Source organism: Microtus oregoni, unplaced genomic scaffold (genome assembly GCF_018167655.1).
Source record: "Microtus oregoni isolate MIOR12 unplaced genomic scaffold, Mior012 000665F_ref0000425, whole genome shotgun sequence".
In the NCBI taxonomy this organism is placed as follows: domain Eukaryota; kingdom Metazoa; phylum Chordata; class Mammalia; order Rodentia; family Cricetidae; genus Microtus; species Microtus oregoni.
In genome coordinates, this window is record NW_024545094.1 from 9,796 (window position 1) to 32,045 (window position 22,250).

General features: G+C 43.7%; 1 protein-coding gene across 1 annotated transcript; it reads right to left on the minus strand.

Moving 5' to 3' along the window:
• Nucleotides 1-1,421: 1,421 nt before the first annotated feature.
• LOC121445790 (putative tyrosine-protein phosphatase auxilin) lies at nucleotides 1,422-21,152 on the minus strand (the record flags this gene model as incomplete). The annotated part of the gene is made up of 7 exons (XM_041647921.1): nucleotides 1,422-3,768; nucleotides 4,836-5,012; nucleotides 9,068-9,210; nucleotides 11,230-11,493; nucleotides 16,699-16,818; nucleotides 18,490-18,558; nucleotides 21,018-21,152. Coding segments are annotated over 7 exons (1,010 nt in total), but the record flags the coding sequence as incomplete, so codon positions are not given.
• Between the last annotated feature and the right edge of the window lie 1,098 nt (nucleotides 21,153-22,250).

Sequence of the window (22,250 nt, forward strand, 5' to 3'; positions counted from 1 at the left end):
CCTACTCCTTTGCCCATTTCTCAAACTTGAGGGCTCCATGTAGTTCCAGCTTCAATACTATCAGTGCTACCCTGTCTTATCGATCTGTCGTGAACAGTAGCAATAGTTATTGGTCAGTATCCATGTGATAGCAATTTACATACACGGTCCCTAATTCTTCCACAGAGGAGCTGTGAAGAATCTATTTTACAAATGATAAAATCAGGACTCAGAGAGTATAAAGTATTTGTCAAGAGAACAGATATTAAGTAGAAAAAAAAATCAGGATTCAAAGCTATTCTTTTAGTTTCAAACCCATACGTAGCACTGTACTACAAACTGTATGCCTTATTTTTAGGATAATAAAAACCTCTTGATTTGACCTACATTTCCTGGTCTGGTGCTTCCAGGATGGGAACTGGCCTGTGCTATGAAAACTTGCTCTGGAATTCAACTTTCGTGATTTATTACCAGGTGGGGTCTCACCAGGGGCACTGGTATTAACTTGAGCCTCTGAGTCTAGATGCACAGACACAGTAGTGGCTCAAGTACTCTGGTACAGCATGTCTACAAATGTTTCTGTCCTGTGGTAAAGTCCCAAACTATAGATCAGTCTCTATGACTCAACACACACACACACACACACACACACACACACACACACACACACACACACAGCTGAAAATGCATTCATATTCTGGTGATGAGAATGAGATTTCTATGTTGATTCCTTTTTGCAACACAGTATCATTAGGCATGACGTGTGTGTGTGTGTGTGTGTGTGTGTGTGTGTGTGTGTGTGTCTGTCTGTCTGTCTGTCATTTTGTCTCAGGGAATAAATGATACTGGGAGATGGAAGTGTAACTGTAGAATCTTGTCAGGTTACATTTTGATGGAAATGTATTCTGCACTTTTCTCATTCTTTACCCTTACTGTTCCTTAAAAGCAAATCAGGTCAGCTGGTGGCTCTCAGGTTTGTCACTGCATTCCTTATCTCATTTGTTTGTTTCATTTTTTTTTTTAAAGATTTCTTTTATTTTTAATCAGGCCTATGGGGGAGGTGGTATGTGCACATCAGCAAAAGTGCCTGTGGAGACCAAAAGAGGGCACCAGATCTCTCCACAGCTGGAGGTACAGGCAGGGAGGGCTGAAAAGCCAAGTCAGGTCCTGTGCAAGAGAAGAGTAAGAGGCACCTTTAACCACTGAGTCATCTCTCTAGCCCAGCGGTTCTCAACCAATGGGGTTACAGCCCCTTTGGCAAACCTTTATCTCCAAAACGTGTGCATAATGATTCATAATGGTAGCAAAATTACAGTTATGCAGTAGCAACAAAAATAATTTTATGGTTGGGGGTCACCACAACATGAGGAACTGTATTAAAGGGTCAGAGCATTAGGAAGGTTGAGAACCACTGTTCCTAGCCCCTTATATCCCCACAAGTACAAAAATAACGTATATTTCCACAAGTATTTTTTATCCTTTTTAATATACATTACAAATATTTTAGAACAATGACATTTTGTGTTTACCGTATTTACAAAACAAAAATATATTACAATAAATATGGATGAGACAGTGGGTCCGACCAACAACAAGCTGTCACAACCAGGTACTTAAAAGGCATGCAGAACCTACCGGTCTGCACGTGTTAAAAGTTCTGAGACAGACAGGCGTCCAGACTCATAATGCATCTGGGAAAGAGAGGTGGGAAACCCCCAGGCTTAAGGAGGGGTTCTTTCTCATTGCTAATTGCATAACATTTAGTGGTATTGGAACCATGAACATTAATGAGCTATGCAAACATAATACAAAGCTAATATAGTTCTATTGTCTCAAAATGTACGTGACAGCCACATAATATCCTCTTAATTATTGTCATTATTTACTGTAGTTCACACAATATCTACAAATGTGAATGAAGGAAAAAAACAAAAAGCTCAACAAAACCAAAACAGGTCACATCAACATGTCTCACATCCCAATCTTAAATAGGACAAGCACATACTGGGTAAGACATCATTGTTTAATACGTCAATAAATAACACCTAGGTTGTTATGGTTACTTTGAACAGTTTACAGCTGTATATTTATAAGAGAGCATTTTTTTTGAGAATTTCACATTATCAGTAAACGGTAAAATAAAAAGAAGAACTTTTATAATTTAAAAAAAAGAGAGAGAGAGAGGAGAGAGATCTATACAGAACAAAAGTATTTCCGACATGCTGCCTTTCTGGTTCCGTTTGTCACAAGAATATTTAAACAGAAACAAACAAACAAAATGATTGTCTTCGAAAAGCAACTTTTGGAAAGCTTTTCACAACAGCGAGTGTGACCTTTTTAAGATTAGAACGAATGTCTTTGGACCGCCTGCTCTGTGACTACGCATGTGCACAGCATACATCTACACATGCATGTATGGATAGACAGATGCTGCACATGTGCTCACCAGGAGACCTAGTGAAGTCCCAGCCGTCCAAGCTGCTTACCCTGCAGAGCAGGAAGCACTGAACACTGGGCTGAAACATGACCAGCTGTAGCTCTGCGAAAGCTTCATTCTTGCATATTTCCCCACTACAGGCATCCAACAGCAAACCCAGCAGATGTAATCCAGGAAGGGGGTGGGGTCCAGATTCACTGGGTGGGTGGGAATCTGGTCTCCCAAACTGGCAAGCTATCCGACTGAATCTGAAGGCACACGCAGCTCTCTCCCCAAGGGAGCCCTTCTCCTACTAGTACTTAGCGTTGTCCTCTCTGCTTTACCCATAGCTCCTTACAAACCCCCAGAACACCAGATCCATCCAACTGTGAATGGGCCAAACCTGCCTTCCAAACAGTCGCCCATGAAGAAGGTTTTCTTGACTAAGCAAAAGAAAGAACACTAAGCCAGGTGGGAGCCATTAGAAGGCGCTTTCAAACCAGTTTGGAGTTGTGGCGGTGGTGGGAGTGTCTGGAGGTTTGCCTATAGTCAACCATAGATTTTTTTAAGGGAAAGGGAGCCAGCAGCCCAACATCTGTGACAGGAAGTCGAGCTTTGACATCTCAAAGCTCCAGGTTTCTTTAGCTATCCCGTGCTTGGGTTTGCAGCTCATCCCGGAAAAGTCAGGGGTAATGCCTAGACCTGCAAGATCATATCCCACCATTTAGCCCCTTCTTTCATTGTTAACTCTCTAGAGCAAAATACACACTCTAAAGGAGGTAAGGGCTCTAGTGAATTTCCATTGAGAAATACTCAGTTGGTGATATCCATTGCCCACATTACATCTTTTAAAAATAAAACGCAAACAAAAATATCCCTAAATTAATTCCTTAAAACCATTACGTAATCCAATTATCAAAACATCCACTCATAAATCGTAATCTCGGACAATGAAATGGATGTCATGACTTCCACTTGGGTGGCCTCTGCCCCATTTCCCCAGGCAAAATGCTGAGGAGGCTTCCCAGAGGGCAAGCAGGAACGTCCTAACTCTGCAAGGTCAGCTTGCTAGAGTTCCTCTTGGTGCTATGGACTTTAAGAAACCAAACTTTCACATTCCTGACCATGAGAAATGAATTTGTGAGGAACTTAACAGTTTAGGACTCGAAATACATTACTGGAATTTTTGGTTCATCTGTGAAAATCTCAGAACTGTGATACACACTAAGCATTAACACAGGGCTGCAGCCAGCATAGAAAAAGCCCACAGATTAATACAAGGGCTTCTGGCCTTGGTTTTCAAATTCAGACCAGGCATCGTTTAGCTCCATGAAAATCATCTTTGCATATTGTTCATAGGGTTGCCCAGTAGCCTAAAGAAAACAGAAAGCACAATTAGACGTTTAGCATTAAACTTATACTAAATTCACTAAGAATGTGGATTGTAATTAAAAATGTTCTTCCATTAAGACATTTCTTTTTACAGCCTACCTATATGAACTTCATTATCAAGCACTGCCCTGGAGACTCACAGAGACTAAGAGAAACCTACCAGTAAGGAGAAAACAGGGAGCTTGTTGGGCAGCAAAAAATACATCTCATTGTTAATGAAAGCCCTACGCGTAGTTGACTGTATTTCCAAGCCCCCTTTTTCCAATTTCTATAAAATTAAGGTCTTTGAGACTCATAATAGGGCAGTTTGCCCATTTCTCTGGACTCCGATTTCTCTTCTGACTGAATGAAGTCCAAGCACTAACGTTGTTTCCCACAAATCATTGTGTTTGGTCATATGGAGTGCCGAGAGATGGAAACTGACGCGATTTCAAACATGCCGTCCCAAAGGCACCACAGTCACGACTCCATGTCACGCATCTGCCACCGTTCACACGACAGCAGCGTGGGGTCCTTCAGTCTGAGGTGAATTTGGCCCGGAGGGAGCTGAAGTTCTGACCCTGTGGAGCGCTCGGAATTTATTCAAACCCTAAGCATCAATGGCAACACACACTGACATTTTAAAAATTTTGTCGATCCTCACCAATATTTCGTTTTCCAAATGTACCCTAAAGCGTCTCCTACGGTTCCGGCTGAACGTGATACTGCTTTCCGCAGGAACCGCAGTTTCATTTGAAGTACTCTGTCTCGTTTTAGTATTGTAGTTCAAGATCACCTGTAAACCCTAAAACTAAGTCACTGACGAGTGCTGCATTTCCGTAGTGAATAAGGCGCTCGCCCTGCTCTTTGTAAAGGATGCTTGGGTTGTTTTCCGCCAACCTCATGAAGTACGACTATCTGTTTAGAGACCTGATTTAAATGACCCACACAGTAAGTTTTGTTCAAGAAATGTCTTAATCAGCAAACGGTGAGCATGCTGTTTTACCCCGTGCTTCTCATCCCCGAAACAAGGACCGGACAAGTCTCTGACAGGGCAGGCCCTACCCACCTTGTCAGGGTGCACCACCAGCACAGCCCTCCTGTACACTTTCTTCACTTGCTCTGGTGTTACCAGGTCGGCCATGCCCACCGGCTTCCACTTGGTCTCCCCGGCCCACAGCACCGTGTGCATCGTGGAGAGCAGGGCTCTGATGTTTCGTTCTTTGCCTTCTATCCACTCCAGGATCTGCAAGCAGGAAATAGGAAAGGGTTAAGACAGTCAAACACTTCCTGTCTACCAGGACTCTGAAGATCTACCCTGTTTCAGTAGAACTGAACAAGCGCCCCCTTCTAGCTGGAACACTCCCCCACCTCCCACCTCACCCTTCCGGTGTACATGGTTGTTTAAAACCTGTTCATGGACCTCAGAGTACCCCTCTGTGGTTTGAACTCCTTTCTCTCTGACTTCCTACAGTTAATTATACACTCCTAACATATGAACTTCATGAGGTCACACCCGGACCTCCTTTGTTCCACGAACTAAATAAACCATCCTTGTAGGCTGGCCAACGTTGTGCAAGGGTGTAGCTCAGTGGGTTTGACTCCCAACACAAGGGGGAAAAATATCACCTGTCCTACCATAAGTGGGCCATATTTGTCACACCTTATTGAACTTCTATGTCCACCTTTTCCTGCAGTCACGTGGAACTGTTTACAGAAAGGTGCTGTTTCTTAGACTAGGAACCAAACACCGGCATCTCGAAAGGTTTATTACATGATCCCTTTAGTCACGTAAGCAAACTAACAACCTTTACGGTGTGATAAAGGAAGTGATTGAATGGCAGGTGCGGTGGTTTGGGTGAGAACAGCTCCCATAATCTCATATATATACAGGAGTTCTTGATCCCCACTTGGTGGAAATGCCTGGGGAGGATTAGGAAGCGTGGCCTTGTTAAGAGAAGAAGTGTCACTGAGGGAGAGTGAGTCTTAATTTTTCGAATGGAGCCTATGCCATTCCCAGTTAACTCTTTCATTCCCTATTTCACACTTGTGGATATGAAGTAAGCTCTCAGCTACCGGTCCAGAGCCACGCCTGCCTGCTGTTGGGCTCGCTGCCATGATGATCATGGATTACACCCAGCCCTCTGGAACTGTGAGGCCCAATACGCGCTCTCTTATATAAGTTGCCTTGGTCATGGTGTCTCTTCATAGCAATAGAAAAGTAACTAAAACAGAAGGAATCACGAGTTGGCATCAGCATTTGACACATGCCAAGCTTCAGTAGGTGGTGTTGGTGGATAACCAGTTCAGCTGTGGTTATTGATGGCTACCTTCCTCAGCAATGAAAATCCCGTGCCAACCAAGCGATCACGCAGGGCTTTACAGACAACACGCCTTTCTCTCATAGAAAACTGTCTCCGCCACATTGGAGCACTGGACTGAAATCTCAAGGTCCAAATTAGGAGCAGAAGGAGAGAGAGCACGAGCAAGGAACTCAGGACTGCGAGGGGTGCACCCACACACTGAGACAATGGGGATGTTCTATTGGGAACTCACGAAGGCCAGCTGGCCTGGGTCTGAAAAAGCCTGGGATAAAACCGGACTCGCTAAACATAGCGGTCAATGAAGACTACTGAGAACTCAAGAACAATGGCACTGGGTTTTTGATCCTATTGCACGTACTGGCTTTGTGGGAGCCTAGGCAGTTTGGATGCTCACCTTACTAGACCTGGATGGAGGTGAGTGGTCCTTGGACTTCCCACAGGTCAGGGAACCCTGATTGCTCTTCGAGCTGATGAGGGAGGGGGACTTTATCGGGGGAGGGAGGGGGAAATGGGAGGCGGTGGCGGGGAGGAGGCAGAAATCTTTAATAAATAAATAAATTAAATTGAAAAAAAAAAAAACTGTCTCCGTTTGCCTGATGAGCAGTGGTAATGGAAGTAGATAGCAAGAGAAGCAAGCAAAACCACAGGTCCTTCACTGCATTCAAGAAGGTCTCGAAGGATCCTTTTGTGCACAACTGGTATTTAAATTTGCAGAGACATAGCAAAAGCACTGCAGTCTGTTGTTCTGAAGAAAATGTGAGGAGTCGCCCCGGGAGACGGCTCAACCTAGAGACACTGTGATTTTCAGCATAGTTAATGTCCTACCATCAATGATTCAAGCTCTCCAACAGAGATAAGCCTTAGAACACTATTGTCTTTAACAAAATCTCAATCGTTGAATTTTATCAGTGAAGACTTTGGAAGCCAGGTGCTGGGGTGAAAGCCTGCTAGCTCAGAGAGGCAGAGAAAGCACCCAACTGACCTTCCTCCTCACCTGGCAACCCAGGAGCCTCCAACCTTCTCCACACTGTCTCAAACAAGACTCTTCAAACTGAGTGTGCCTCCCGTCTACTTCCTGTGTGTCTCTCTGTCCGTCCTCCTGACTCCCTCTTACTCTATGGCTTTTTTCTTAATAAGCCCATGTTTACTTCTTGCCAACTGGTTGCTTGACCTATGGTTGATTTATTTAACCCTGTTTTCAACATTCAAGCGGAAAGATCTTGGATTAAAGGTGTGTGCTAGGGCTGAGCCACACCACTACTAGAAACAGGTTTTCTCCAGAAAATAACACAATTTTGGGGTTCAAAGTGTGCTCAGATGTCCTGCAACATAACTCGTTGATCTTTATGTACTCATCAATAACCCCACCCCATTCGTCTTCAGACCACCTTCTGCCTCCAGGTTGATCTGCATCCAGTTGTCCACACTACAGCCTCACCTGGGAAGAACTCCCTTATCGACGAGTTAAGGAACTTGGATCCATTGAGTGACAAACCTCTATTTTAAAGTGCAAAAATACAACAACAACAACAACAACAAAATCATTCTCCTTTCCCTCAAACCAATTCTTACCAGAACTTTAGAATCAAAAACAGATGTTTTGTTTTATTTGTTGTTTTAAGAACTTCTTTAGCTTAAAAATGGGAGGAGGGTATAGTAGAGGTCATGGTCCTTCCTCACCATCGTTAGCCTCCTTTCCTCAGTCTATACAAACCTCATGCCGGATTGTCTCCAGAATGGTAAATCCTGAGCACAGGAATATTCCTCTCCCGATCACCAGAGAACCGAAACCTGGTTTTACTCCACCAAGAACAACAGAAAGTTCTCAAGGTGGCAGAAAACACAAATGGTGAATTGTTCTTACCAAACTCTAATGATCCATATTTATAATCTAAAGGCTTCTGAACTATGTAAAGTCAAATATCATTGTTCATCTGGTGGGCAAATGTAAGAAATCTGTATTACCAAACCACAGACTAAAATGAGTTTATTAGCACAACTAAGCATCATGCTCAGACCTTCCCAAAGCTACTTTGCTATTGAAGATCAGGACTGTCTTCAAACCACAGCTTCAGAGACCTACTGTAACTCAGTGACTGCCAGAAGGAAGCGCCTTCCATAGTTGATATGGTCGGTGTCCCACCCTGGAGTCAATGTTGAGTTTTAACTCTCAAAGTAGTGCATGGCATTAGGAGGCAGGACCTTTACGGGTGTTAAGATTTAAATTAAATAGTTCTCCCCAGGCTCTTGTTTTGAGCACCTGAGGTGTGGGAGGTCCTTCTGTCTATGTGTTGTTTTTATTGGCTAATGAATAAAGAAACTGTCTTGGCCTGTGATAGGGCAAAAGAATAGAGCTAGGTGGGGAAAACTAAACTGAATGCTGGGAGAAAGGAGGCGGAGTCAGGGTGAAGCCTTGGAGTTGCTGCCAGAGTCAGACATGCTGAAACCTTGCTGGTAGGCCATGAGCCTCATGGTAAAATATAAAATAATGGAGATGGGTTAATTCTAGATGTAAGAACTAGTTAAGTAATTGGCCAAGCAGTGATTTAAATAATACAGTTTCTGTGTGATTATTTTGGGAGTCTGGGCGGCCAGGAAACAAACACGCGGCCTCCTTACTACACACCTGCTCACCAGTGGATGGTCTCTGGGAGACTGTGGAACCTGTAGAGGGCTTAGCTAGTAGAAATAGCTCCCTAGGAGTGGGCCTTCAAAGGTTCTACCTGTTCCCCTCTTGCTTCAGTACTTCTCTCCGACCTTCCTGTCCACTTCCAAGTGAACAGCCACTCTGCACATTCCCACTGCCAGGCCTTTCCTGTCACCATAAACTGAAATCTCCACGAGGCAAAACAAATTGTATCTGTCAAGTATTTAGTCCCTAGTGACCAACACAAAGGCAACAAATACAGAGGTGATTGGACAGACATGACTTCGTCGCACAGCTTTGTCCTATAGGATAACCGAGGGGCTCACTCACCTTTAATTTCTCAGGATCCATTTCCTTAGCCATTTCCTCCTTTCTCATCTCAGCTATTGTCCGAGGCCCCTTCTTGTCTTTGTGGGCATTAAACCCTTGACTAGAAAGCAGGTCTTCAAAGTCAGCAGCCTTTTGTTTCCCTTCTGTAACACAATGTGTGGAAACCATCACAACTTTCATTCTTAAACAGGTCAGACCCTCACTTCTCGGGAGTACGGGGCTTCAAAGTAGCTTTTCATACTTCCATCCTCTTCCCACCTGCCTCGTGCAGAATACTAAAGGCTCTGTGTAACAAATGAGGAAACTGGAAGGCTAGGGAACCAAAAGAGCCTGTCCAGAATCACACAACATGTCCATGAAAAGCACAGGACTGGAGTCTGGATTGCTAATGCCTATTTCATCTCCAGGTTAACCTTGCAGACAAAGATACAAATGATTCTATCCCAATTACAACAAACTGGTGTCAGAGATTAGACAAGAGCATAGATTCAAGTCCTGGACATTCTCCCTGCTATCACTTCCCTGTCTCTACCCAGCTGATGACTTCACTGGGTCATAGTGCCTTTCTTCAGAAAGTCAGGTCTTTCCTGGAAACAATGCTACGTATCTGAAACCCAGCTATGACCAAAGGGGCACTGGAGATATCTATACCTCAGTTTCTTAATCTAGAGAATGAGGATGGTGTTAACAATACAGTGTTGCCATGAGAAAGAGCTAAAAGCCTGCCTGGTTATCTCAGTGTTCACTTGAAAACAAAACTGAACAAAACCACAACAGCCCACGTGGTTGGTAGTAATTGACCCAAGGTATTTTTGTTCCCGGCTGGGAATGTTCTGCCATCTATATTCTAAAGAAGCCACATTCACATGTGTGCACACCAAAATTAAGTGCTCCTAGGAGACACTCACCCTCTATCTACTCAAAAACAAAATGAAGGGGATGCCATGCAGCTCAACAGAATTGCCCAGAGGATCTCCCTGCTAGCGAAAGGCTAAACATGACATCATACGTTCCCAGCACGTGCATTTCTGTCACAGCAGTGCTGTGAGCAACACTGGGGTTGTGGGCAGCTGGAAGTGACAGCGGTGCCCAACAACTGGGAGTCAAGTCCTGGCTCTCACACATTTCAAGAAACTGAGAAATTACTTTAGAGATCGACCTCACAGTTCCGCGTCTGTAACAGAGGATTGGTTTTGAAGATATGCATGGAACTGCCTGGGATACCGCTGCACGTAGTACACTCTCAATACATGTTAACCACTGTGAAGAAAGAGGGTCACCTTTATCCATGTTCCTCGAAGGGAATCATCAAACTAACTGAGATGCTAAGTGCACTGACACCATCTGACAAACTCAATTGTAATAGATACTATTTTTACCTCAGTGACAAGAATCTCATCTAGTGGGGCTAGGGAGACAGCTCAGCAGTTAAGAGCATTTGCTGCCGTGACAGAGGACCTGGGTTCGATTCCTAGCACTTACAATGTGGTCCATAACCACCTATAACTCCAGTTCCATGGAATCTGAAGCCCTTTCTGACTTACTTGGACAACGGGCATATACATGGCATACATACATACACATAATTAATATCCGTACATATATAATACTATAAATCTTTAAAAATATGTTTTGTTTTTAATTCAGTCTAGGACATCTTCCAGTCCTAGGCAGTGGCATCATCACCGGTGCCCTCAAACTCAGGAATCCGCCAACTACCTTTCTCACGGCAATCCAAGAAGAAAACCTAATGCGATTTTGACAGGTTCCAATCCTTTTCTCCTAAGAATACTTTCTTTCTTCCAAAGGCTATAGTTCTCTGTTCCATTTATCCATCCAATCAACATGTATAAAGATTTACAATACAGCAAGTGCTATGCAAGGTTCAAAAACCTGTGACAAACGTCTTCCTTCCTACTCCAGCATGGAAAAGGAAAGACCGAGTGAGCCACAGTCACATGACACCTACATGGGGTCATGGTAGACCCAGGCGCTCCCTCCACACACAGTACTGGGGGTGAGGATCACCTGATATCTCTTCAGCTCTTAAGACAGTCTCATAAACAATAGGATTGGTTTTGGTCTCCTTCAGACATAACGTCCCCAGCAGTGTGACATCACGGGCAGGTCACCTGACACCAGTTTCATCTCATCATCCTCACCTAAATTAGAAGATCCTTTCCCACGTTCGCTCTGTCCCGCAGGCATAGCTGAGAAGCTCACGTTGTAATTGGGTCGGTTCTGTGGGGAGGAGTGAGGCATACCGGATGGCGGCTTAGGCTGCGCCTGCTGCCAATTATAGCCCGCGGGCTGCTGCCACCCTCCACCCATCGGCTGGGGGGATGCTTTCTGCGGTGAGCTGAGAGGTGGAAACCCTCCGCCTAGTCCAGTTGGTGTGGTAGGTTTGCTGGCAAAGGAAGAGCTACCTATGGAGGAAAAGGGAGAGAGGCGGTAAGGATCTTTGCAGTGGCTTCAAACTCGTGTCCCGAGGCATTGCTGGCAATGATTTCAGTGGAAACGTCTTTGGGTGGTACCAGAATTCACCTCCCTAAGAGGTAAAGAAAACGCAGGCGTGTCTGCATAGCCGTTATTCCTTAATTAGCCCAGTGGCACTTTTAGGTAGTATCCTTGCCTCGTTCATTTCTTCGCATGAACAAAAAGCAACCAGGAGACCTTTAGTGGACTTTTTCTATAACAGCCAGCATACAGCAGAACACTCGAAATAGACCACTGAGTACAAACCAGACTGTGTCACCCTGCCCAGCCTGCCCTGCTCTAAGCAAGTTTTATTTCTTTACTAGAGTCAAAACTACCAAGTGACAAGCACACGGGATAAAACAAACGGCCTCTTTAAGGTTCTGCTTAAATGTCAATTATTAGGATTACTGTTTGCTAGAAGGAAAAGCCGGGTTAGGACACAAGAGCAACTATAGATGTTTTAAAAATTTACAGCTAGGTTCCAATTTTACACTGCTTGCCTTCCTTTACAGGAGGGCTGGCATTTGTGGAGGTCAAATGAGAACCTGAAATGTCATGATCTCCACTGATCCTTCAAAGAGCCAAAATCGTGATGATACTAAAACAACCAACACTCACAGAGCGCTTCAGAGCACAGCAAGTGTCAGCCAGACGTATCCCTGGATGGGTTCAAAGAAAAGGGACTCAAAGCCAAGGTTCGTGGGCAAGCTCGCGATCACACAGCTGGTTAACGGAATGCCCTGACTGCGGGCATCTTACCTCTGCACCTCTGCACCCAGAGTCTCAAGATCCTCCCAAGGCTCTGAGCTGCTACTAAACTCACCCCTTACTTTGTCTCTCTTCTACAGCTACGTCCTTTCATCTGGACCCTGAAACTGCTCTTCCCTTTCACACTAGGATGCTGTGTTATAGCTACTGAACTTTGAGTCAATCTGTTGGAGTCCGGCGGTGGCACTGGTGTCCCATCCACTCTCGGACGCATGTACTCCGAAGTCACCCACCAGCGGTTGTTGGATGGCTGCCACGTGCCAGGTACTGTTGGGAACTGGCGCTATCCACAAACAAGGCTCTCTGCTTTTCTAAAGCTAAATGAATTTCTTTTTATTTCTGTGAGCTTCCATTTTCTCATCTACGAAATGACTACGTCTTTATCAGAGGTACAGCATAAACAAACAACCAGTTCAAGGAGGGCTTCATGGTCCCTGAATTAAGTAAACTCAGGTACACTACACGTCACAAAACAGGGCCAATAACATGTGTGACACACTGTAAGGGACTCAATAAGCATTTGGTCATAGAACACAATATTTGTCTGCCATCCCTGCAGGCTGTCACGCTATCATATCACTGTCCCTGTCATTTCCTGTCACCATCCCCACTTTCTGAGGCAAGGTCTTACTACGTAACCTACATGGTCTAAAACTCCCTATGTATGCCAGGCTGGCCACCATCCTCCTGCCTCACCAGGAATGCAGCCAACACCAGCAAGTTCTGCTTGCTGCTGTCATTTGACAACATACAACAAGAAGCCCTCTTCAGGGGCCCCCTGGACCCTTTTGTCCCTAGCACATCAACATAAGGTTAGGCATTCATTCTGTATCGTGGCTTCATTTTATATTTTAAGAATGCTCACTTGATTCTAAATACATCTGTTCATCATTTTAACATTTGATGTATCTCCTACACATAGGGGGAAAAACACCCATGAACCAAAGGCATCTTCCAAATTCCCACTACAGCCATCACTTGTCCGTTCATTTAGGAACCACTTTGAGCATCTTCTACACACCAGGCTGTGGACCCAGAAATGAAGTGGTGGGTGCTGATATCGCTCTCCTGGGGCCTGTGTGGCTTTGTAACATCTAACTTGGCAAAGTAAGTCATGTTTACATGCAACAACAATTCTATATACTGATGCTATCGAAGCAGTGAGCTGCCCAAAAGACAGCATAGTTGCTAGGCCCAGATCACAGCCATCCCACAAGAGCTGAAGAAGGCACAGTTTTCAACCTTGGCTGTGCATCACAATCATCTAGGAAACCTCTCATTCAATGTCTCACCTAGCATAGCACCTACACAGTGGATATTCTTTTTTTTTTCTCGAGACAGGGTTTCTCTGTGGTTTTGGAGCCTGTCCTGGAACTAGCTCTTGTAGACCAGGCTGGTCTCGAACTCACAGAGATCCGCCTGTCTCTGCCTCCCAAGTGCTGGGATTAAAGGTGTGCGCCACCACCACCCAGCATCACAGTGGATATTCTATCTCTGATTAACGTTTCTCTCTCCTAACATGCCGTAGGGTCCCCTGGGAAGGAATGCTGTCTGCCGCCAGTCAGCATTGCATCCAGAGTGCTTAGCAGAGGGCACGTAATCACAAATACCCAGCAGATGAGGAAACTGAAGCTTATTGGTTGAAAATGGAGGTGGTCTCTCTCTAGGACCTCCTAGCAAGTCTGAGAGGATTAAAAATCCCCCATCTTTCATCTTCTCTTTTGACCCGCCACCCACTTCTATTTGTTACCTCTATGAAATGGCAAGTGGTTTCCACCATTACTGAATTCAGACTGTCTTCCTAAAAGACAAAACTAACTGCTTCCTGGATTTGCACAGAAAGTACAGTAAAACAGTTCTGAAGTCTTTCTTGGGTGGGCCTTACCTTCCCAACCCCACTTCTCCCACCCCTATCTCCACAGAGCCCAGGCCATCTGACAAAAAGTCATCTTAGCTATTCCCTCCCCTCTGATGGACATCTTTGTCTTATTTTTGGTCTTAGGAGGAATGCTTTGAGTTTTTGCTCTTTTTAGTACTGGCTACAGGTTTGTCATATAGACTATGTTAAGATATGATTTCCCGCCGGGCGATGGTGGCGCACGCCTTTAATCCCAGCACTCGGGAGGCAGAGGCAGGCGGATCTCTGTGAGTTCAAGACCAGCCTGGTCTACAGAACTAGTTCCAGGACAGGCTCCAAAGCCACAGAGAAACCCTGTCTCGAAAAAACAAAACAAAACAACAACAAAAACAAACAAACAAACAAAAAAAAACAAAGATATGATTTCCCTCCCTTCTTAGTTCTTCAAACACTATATCATCAAAGGATGTTGAATTGTATCAAGAATCTGTCATTGAGTTCATTTATGTGAAGCATTATATTTATTGACTTACATATGTTGAACCATCCTTGCATTTCTAGAATGAAGTTAAATTGATCACTGTGAATGATCGTTTTTATATAAATTCAGTTTCCAAATATTTTACTAAGAATTTTTTTCATCTAACTTCATCAGGGAGATTGACCCATAATTTTCTTTTACTGTTGTTCTTGTGTTTTTATCTGATTTAGGTAACAGGATAAAATTGGTTCCTGGGTGTGCACCTTTCTTTTAATTTTATAGAAAGCTCTGAGCAGAGTTTGCAGGTGTTACAGCTCTGGAGAGAAAGGTACGCTATCAGAAGTCAGATTCTCCCCGCAGGTGCTAGAGATCTAAAGGGAAAGGTATCCTGACTCGTCAGGAAGTCAGGCTATACCTAAAGCTGGGTTATTGTGGGAGATGGTCTCCCCACAGGATGTGGCAATCCTCCTCCTCTCTGAGAGAGTCACTACAGCTGAGCTCTGTCCCACTCTGCTAAGAGAGTTTCCCAGCAGAGATTCTGATCTGCTCTGGGCAAAATAAGGTCTTCACCCAAAACTCTTTCAGGAGATTTATTTGAGAGGGAGGAATCCAGGAGAGTGGCTGCCTCTTCCAGGGTAGAGAAGGGTAGTTGTCAACTGAACAGGCACAGGACTTATAGAGGGCTTCTTAGGGGTGGAATTTTTCCAAGGAGAAGATTTTCAGGGAGGGAACTGGTCAGATTTCAACCTTTTTGAGTTTGGACAAGCTAGATTGGCTAGATTTCTTGCTCATGGGTTAGTTGGTTTTCCTACTCAGGGATTGGTTGGCTTCATGCTCAATTGGTCAGGAGCAAATTTGGCTCTGATTTCAGGGCCAAAATATGTTTCTTTCATTGGCTCTGGTTTCATGATCATGATAGGTTTCTTTGGCTGGCCCTTTTGTCCTACAGGGTTGGTGCCACTTACTCTGCAATGATATGATGGTATAATGATATAATTTTGCCATGAACACATCTGGGCCTGAGTTTTTTCAGTTGCAGATTCTTTGTTTGTTTGTTTTTGGATTACTGCTTCAATTTCCTTGCTTGTTAGAGAGCTGATTGAATTGTTTTTCATCTTTACTTAACTTTGTTAGGTCAAATCATCCAGAAATACAACCATTTCTTTTAGGGTTTCCAATTTAGTGGAATCCATGTTTTTAAAGTATGTCCTAACGAATTTATGAATTTCACTGATATCTGTTATAATTTCTCCCTTTTCATCTCTAATTTTACCAATATGAGTCTTCTCTTTCTCTAGTTTGGTGAAGGTCTACCCTACTTATTGACCAATTCTTCACTTCATTGATTCATTTCTTGTATTACTTTGTTCACTTCTATTTTCATTACTTTATGCCCCAATCTTAATCATTTATTTCCATCCACTGCTTTTATATTTGGCTTGTTTGGGGCTGAGAATGAAGAATTCTAACATAATATTGATTCAAAGCCTTTCTCTCTTCCCAGTGGTAAACCTTCACTTTTCTATAAATCTCACCAGAAAAAAATCTCCTTTACAATGAAAGTGTGTGCCCTAAACCCCTTGCACAGCACTAGTGGCTCCTGTTGTTGTTGTTGTTGTGTTGTTGTTTGTATCAAGTTCTAATCCCATCCAAGGCACCTCTTGAGCCGCTCTATAACCTCATTAATTGAAAAGGAGGCAAAAAAGCTTCTAGCAACTCTTTGAGACAGAATGTGAAAGAAAGCCAAACAGTCTATATGGCTAATGCTAAGACAGATGTGGCTCTACGTTGAGACGCCCACACCCATGCCCTCAAGCGCATCTTCATCTCGTCTTCGGTGCCTCCCTCTCTCTTAACACTGATGCTTAGCCTCCAATTCTGCTTCGCACTGAGGCCAAGGATCCAGTTTTACCTGAAATAAAGTCCCGTAATGGTTAAGGGAAGTCTCGCACTGCTATAGGAACAGTGTGGCGCTGTGGTGCTGTCCCTGCCACGGTTGACATTAGCATCAAATATTACTCAGATCTTAATCTCATAAGTTCATACCTAGTGTCCCTAGGTCAGCGAAGGGATCCAGAGTCTGTGGCTTGCTCTGATGGGTAGGGGTGCCATGTGATGAGCCTGTTGGGCTGGTGGCGGCTGATTTGCTTCCCATTCCAAAACCCCCTGGAAAGGAATGGAACCCATTGAAAATGAGTTAGCTCCCCGAGGCAGGATGCTGAGAGTTGGGGTTTCAAAGCACCTGCTCAGCTAACCCTAAGACAAATTTGGATGGAGCATAAAAATGTGTGCGAGGTCCCAAGATGCTGTTACTCTGATTGAGGTGAGTGGTGACCCAAAGCGAGGGTAAGACATGGGTCAGGCATCTGCCTTTCTTTGGCCATGCATGTTATTTCCTGACTTTCTCTCTCTTCAGAGATCAGGAGTCAGACTTTATCTGAACTACCCCAGCCGCCCTGGGATCTTGCTTATCATCTTCCAACTGTAAGATTTTTAACTTAAAATTTTTTTATGAGTATCTTATATTATGTGTGTGGATGTTTGGCCTGTAAATAAGTCTGTGCACCATGTGTCTGCAATACCACAGAGACCATCAGTCCCCTGGAACTAGAATTACAAACAGTTATGAGCCACCATGTGGGTGCAAGGAATCTAATCGAGGTCCACTGCAAGAGCAGACAGTGTCAAAAAAACAATTCAAAGTCACAGGCAATAGAAGCAAAAAGTAGACAAACTGAACTAGAAAAACCCGTGTGACAACAAAGAAACAAGTAAAGTATACGATGGGGGGACAATATTTGCCAACCATTATTCTGATAAGGAGCTTGATATATATGTGTGTGTGTGTGTGTATATAAAACAACTTAGTTATAAATTGACAATAACTTGATTTAAAAATAAGCCAAGGACTTCTCGCCAAAAAAGACTTGCAAATGACCAGAACACATAAAAAGATTCTCAACATTGCTGGTCTTAGTTACTTTTCTATTGCTGTGATGGGACACCAGGACCAACGCAACTTAGGATAGAAAAAGTTTACTGGGGCTCACAGTTCCAGAGGGTTAGAGTCCACGGACATCACTGTGGGGAGCATGCAGCAGGCAGCCACAGTGCTAAAGCAGTACCCGAGCGCTTACATATTATCCACAAGCACGGGGCACAGAGAGCTAACTGGGAATGGGGTAACATTTGGAAACTTCAAGCCCACTCCCAGTGACACACCACCCCCTTCTCAAACAGTTCTGCCAACTGGGACCAACTACTCAAATAGAGAAGCCTGCAGAGGTCATTCTTATTCAAATCACCACCGTCACTGATTATTAGGGGAAATGTGAATCATGGAAGCAATGAGATATTACCTAAGATCTGTCAGGATTGACATTTGTCAAAAACTAAGTATTTGAAGAAAAAAAAACCCAGGAGATTCTAAGTGGTAGGACTAATTCAGATCCATCTAATTATATAGTTGAGACAGATATAAAATAGATGATCTTGTAAAGTCAAACCATAGATATATATCTTTATAATATATTGTATATATATTATATTGTAAATTATTTATTTACAAGACTTATTGCAGTTTACTTTTACAAGTTAAATATATATAACTATATGTAGTATATATAATATCTATTTATAAAAATATAATATATAATTCATATAATATATATTATGTCATCAAGTGCATTGGAAAAAGTGCTGGCTAGAATATAGATCATTAGGAATAATCAACTACACAGCAGACTATAATATTCCAAGTATCCACCTCATCTTGGGTGAAGGACTATGCATTTGCTACTGGTCACTTGTGTACAAAAATAACCTGCTGGCCCTTACCTGGTTTGGTATGCCAGTCCCAACCTCCAGCAACATCTGGCTGGATGTTCACAGCAGGTGTGCTCGAAGCTGTAAATAGAGAGAAGATGAATGAGAACAGGACGGCTGGGAGCCCACCTGTCTGAGTTGGCACAGGACAAAGCTGTCTTCTCCAGTCTGCATGGCTTCTCAAAGTCTAATGGATTCAATCCTCCTACCCACTCTGCAACAGGAATATGTTCTGCTTTCATCTGCGCATGCTCATGAGAGCTGGGTAGAAACCCTAGGTTTTCTCAGTTCGTTCTTTGGCTCACCTTTGTGTTACCTCCATATCCACCCACTAGGAATTATAAGTGTGCATGTCTGTCCTCATTTAATGCTGAGTTCCTTGAATGCAAGAACTGTCTTATTCATCTTTGTGCACCCCACTAATATACTTAACATTCTGGGCCATGCAGAAAGAGGGAAAATATCCTTAAACTCAGCCCAGCTTAGCTTAGCCTTGACAAGGGCACCCAAGTATGGGCTGCTCAGAACTGGGAACTTGGTTTCTCCTTGGCTGTGGCAGGGATTGAGAAGGAGGAGCATTCTGAACACTAACTGGGCAAACACAATGTATCTCCCACTATGCTGGTGGCAGACACTTGTCTACTGTCACTCAAAAAGAAACCCATTAGAGCTTCAAGAGAGATCATTCTGACCTCTAAGAAGTTCTGAGCAGAGCTGAGATAAAATGTGTTGTGACATGAAAGGGTCCTCCCTACAACCTGGCCATAAACATCGGCAGGTAGACCTCAGTCACTAAACTAGCATTACAAGTGGGACTGGAAACACACACACACCCACACACCACGCCATACTACATACAGACAGACAAACACATCACATCACAAACACACATACACTACACTCATCACACTACATATACAGACACACATACTACACACCACACACATACCACACACATCACACCACACTACATACATACTATACATACTCCATACTACATATAAACACACACTTCATACCACACACACACACATGCATGCATACATACTACACATACACCACGCGGTATACAGACACACACATGCATGCATACTACACATACACCACACTGTATACAGACACACACATCATACCACACACACATGCATACATACTACACATACACCACACTGTATACAGACACACACATCATACCACACACACTCCACACATCACACTACATACACAGACACACACATCCCACTACACACATCACACACACAGACAAAGGACCCAAGGCACCAGGGTGAGCATCCAGGCTTCACAGTCATCTACTGTCAATAGCTCACGTGCCTTTCTATCAGGTCATTAATTAAAAAGCACACACCATTATCAGTGACGGCGGCTCTTTCCTTTCTGCTTTCCCTTGCTCCGGCTCCATAGCAACCCACGAGAAAAGGTCAAAAGTAGACAGCTTTGTCAATATTTGCTGTCTGGTTTTCTTAACATTTTATGTTTGTCTTGTATCCATCAGGATAAAAATGAGGGAGGGAGAGGGAGAGGGAGGGGGAGAGGGAGAGAGAGAGAGAGCCCCCAAAGTGCTGGAATAAAGATAGTACAGACGAAAACTGGGAAATGAGGTCCCAGGCATGAGGATGGTACAGTAAATAGGGTTTACACAGGCCATGACCAGGGCACACAATGCTGGCTCTTATGTTGGGTGAAATAAGAAGCCATTATAAACTCATAGGTGGCCTGGATTACATGTAAAAGAGAAAACAGTGATAACATTAATCATCACCCCTGAATCTGAAATGTGGAAAAATAGGATTCTTAAATCAGCAAAATACGATGTTAAGTTATTGAGTAGATAGCCCAGATGATATGCTAATGAGTGACTGCTATAAAAATATTAAGATGGCTTGTATTCTTTGATTGTGCAGTAAACTTCGGGATTTGTGTTTGTTTTATGCGTGGAGCACATTTCAAGTCAGAGTAACCATGTTTCGAGTGCTCTGTAGCCACGCACAGCTAGCAGCTGTCACATTAGACAGACGTGTCCCCATACATCCATGTGGCGTGTCCCAAACTCTGCTCTGACAACTGATAACTTTATGCAATGCTAACATCATATTTTACTAACTTAAGAAGCCGACTTTCTTACATTTCAAAGATCTCTGTAACTAGGACATAGCTTCCCAATGATTTGAAGTGGGAGCATTTTTTTCTTTTTTACTGGTACACAGAGTGATAACATATGTTATAATCAATGGTGCCCTCTGCTTTTGGGTGTGCAGCGCTAGAGTAAAAATAAGCAGAAACCCACAGCCCAGTGCTTTCGGGACCATAGTGAAACCAAGTTAAATGTTAAATGAGTCTCTTTCCGGTAAGAGTTTTTAAATATGTTAATAAATTGTCAGTTTCTAAAGGCTTTACACACACACACACACACACACACACACACACACATACAAAGATGCATTTACATCTCAGTACTCTGCGTTGTCTTATGAAAAACCACTCCATTATTCCATTAAGTGCCATAGAAAACACTTTCCTACCATGCACTGTAGGGGAAGGACTTCTGGTGGGCTGCAGAAAAGGGTCGCTAGAAGCATTGGATGTGTTCAGAAAGGAGCCCAGCAAATCCTGACCTGGTGGCTTAGCAGGAGCTCCAAAAGGGTCAAAGGTGGTACCTAGAAAACAAAGGGAAAACATATTTCTTTATCCTGCCAGTTCATTGCTGTATAGCTACCGAAGGGCTGCCGCTGCTGCCTTGTCAAACACTTGAAAGACCAGGCTGAAGCTTGCCTCCTGACCTCTCACCCCTTCCTAGACTTAGAACTTCCTCCAGAACTAACAGTGGATCACAACACGACAAGAACCGTCCCACCCATGTAGATGGAAGAGACTGGACTTATTTATTAGAAATGAGGATCCAAGTAACTTTTATAAATCCTGTGTGTACACATGCATGTATGTGTATACGTGTGTGTGTGTGTGTGTGTGTGTGTGTGTGTGTGTGTATACAGGACACCACAGAGCAGGTATCTGTCCTCATCCTCTGCCTTGCTTGAGACTGTCTTGTTTTCCTGCTGCATTCATCAGGCTAGCCCGCCTGGAGCTTCTGGGGTTGTCTTCCTTTACTTCCCATCCCCTTGCAGAAGTGCTGGGATTACAGATGTTCATACAACATGCCCAGCTTTTATGTGGGTTCTGGGGGTTCATACGCAGGTTCTGTTTTGCTCAATTAGTCATCTCCTCAAGACAGATTTTGATAACATAAGAGCAGCAAATCATAGCTACAGACTAGCTAGAAGACAAGATCAACACACATGAATCCATGAACTGCCCAAACTAGGTACAGGCTACAGAAGTTTGGTGACAAATGAGTGTTCATGTAAAAGGAATTAATGGGAGAAAACAAGCAGGGGGCACTGCTATAAAGGCAAATAGCAGAAACCCCACTGACTGGACTAGGACTATAGCTCAGTTGGTAGAGTGCTTGCCTACCATACGTGAAGCCTTGCGTTTGATCCCCAGAACCACAAAAGACTAGGCAAGATGGTACAGGCCTGTAATCCCAGCGTTTAGAAGGCGGAAGTGGGAGGATCAGAAGTTCAAGGTCATCTTGGGTTACACAGTGAGTTCAAACTCAGCCTGAGTTACGTAAGAGCCACGCCAAAAGAAAAGGCCAACCCCACTAAGTAGGTCTTTCTTTAACTTTCTCCCTAAGTGACCTTCAGCTCACTTAAAAGCTAAAAACAGAATAAAATGAGGGTGAAGCTGCATTC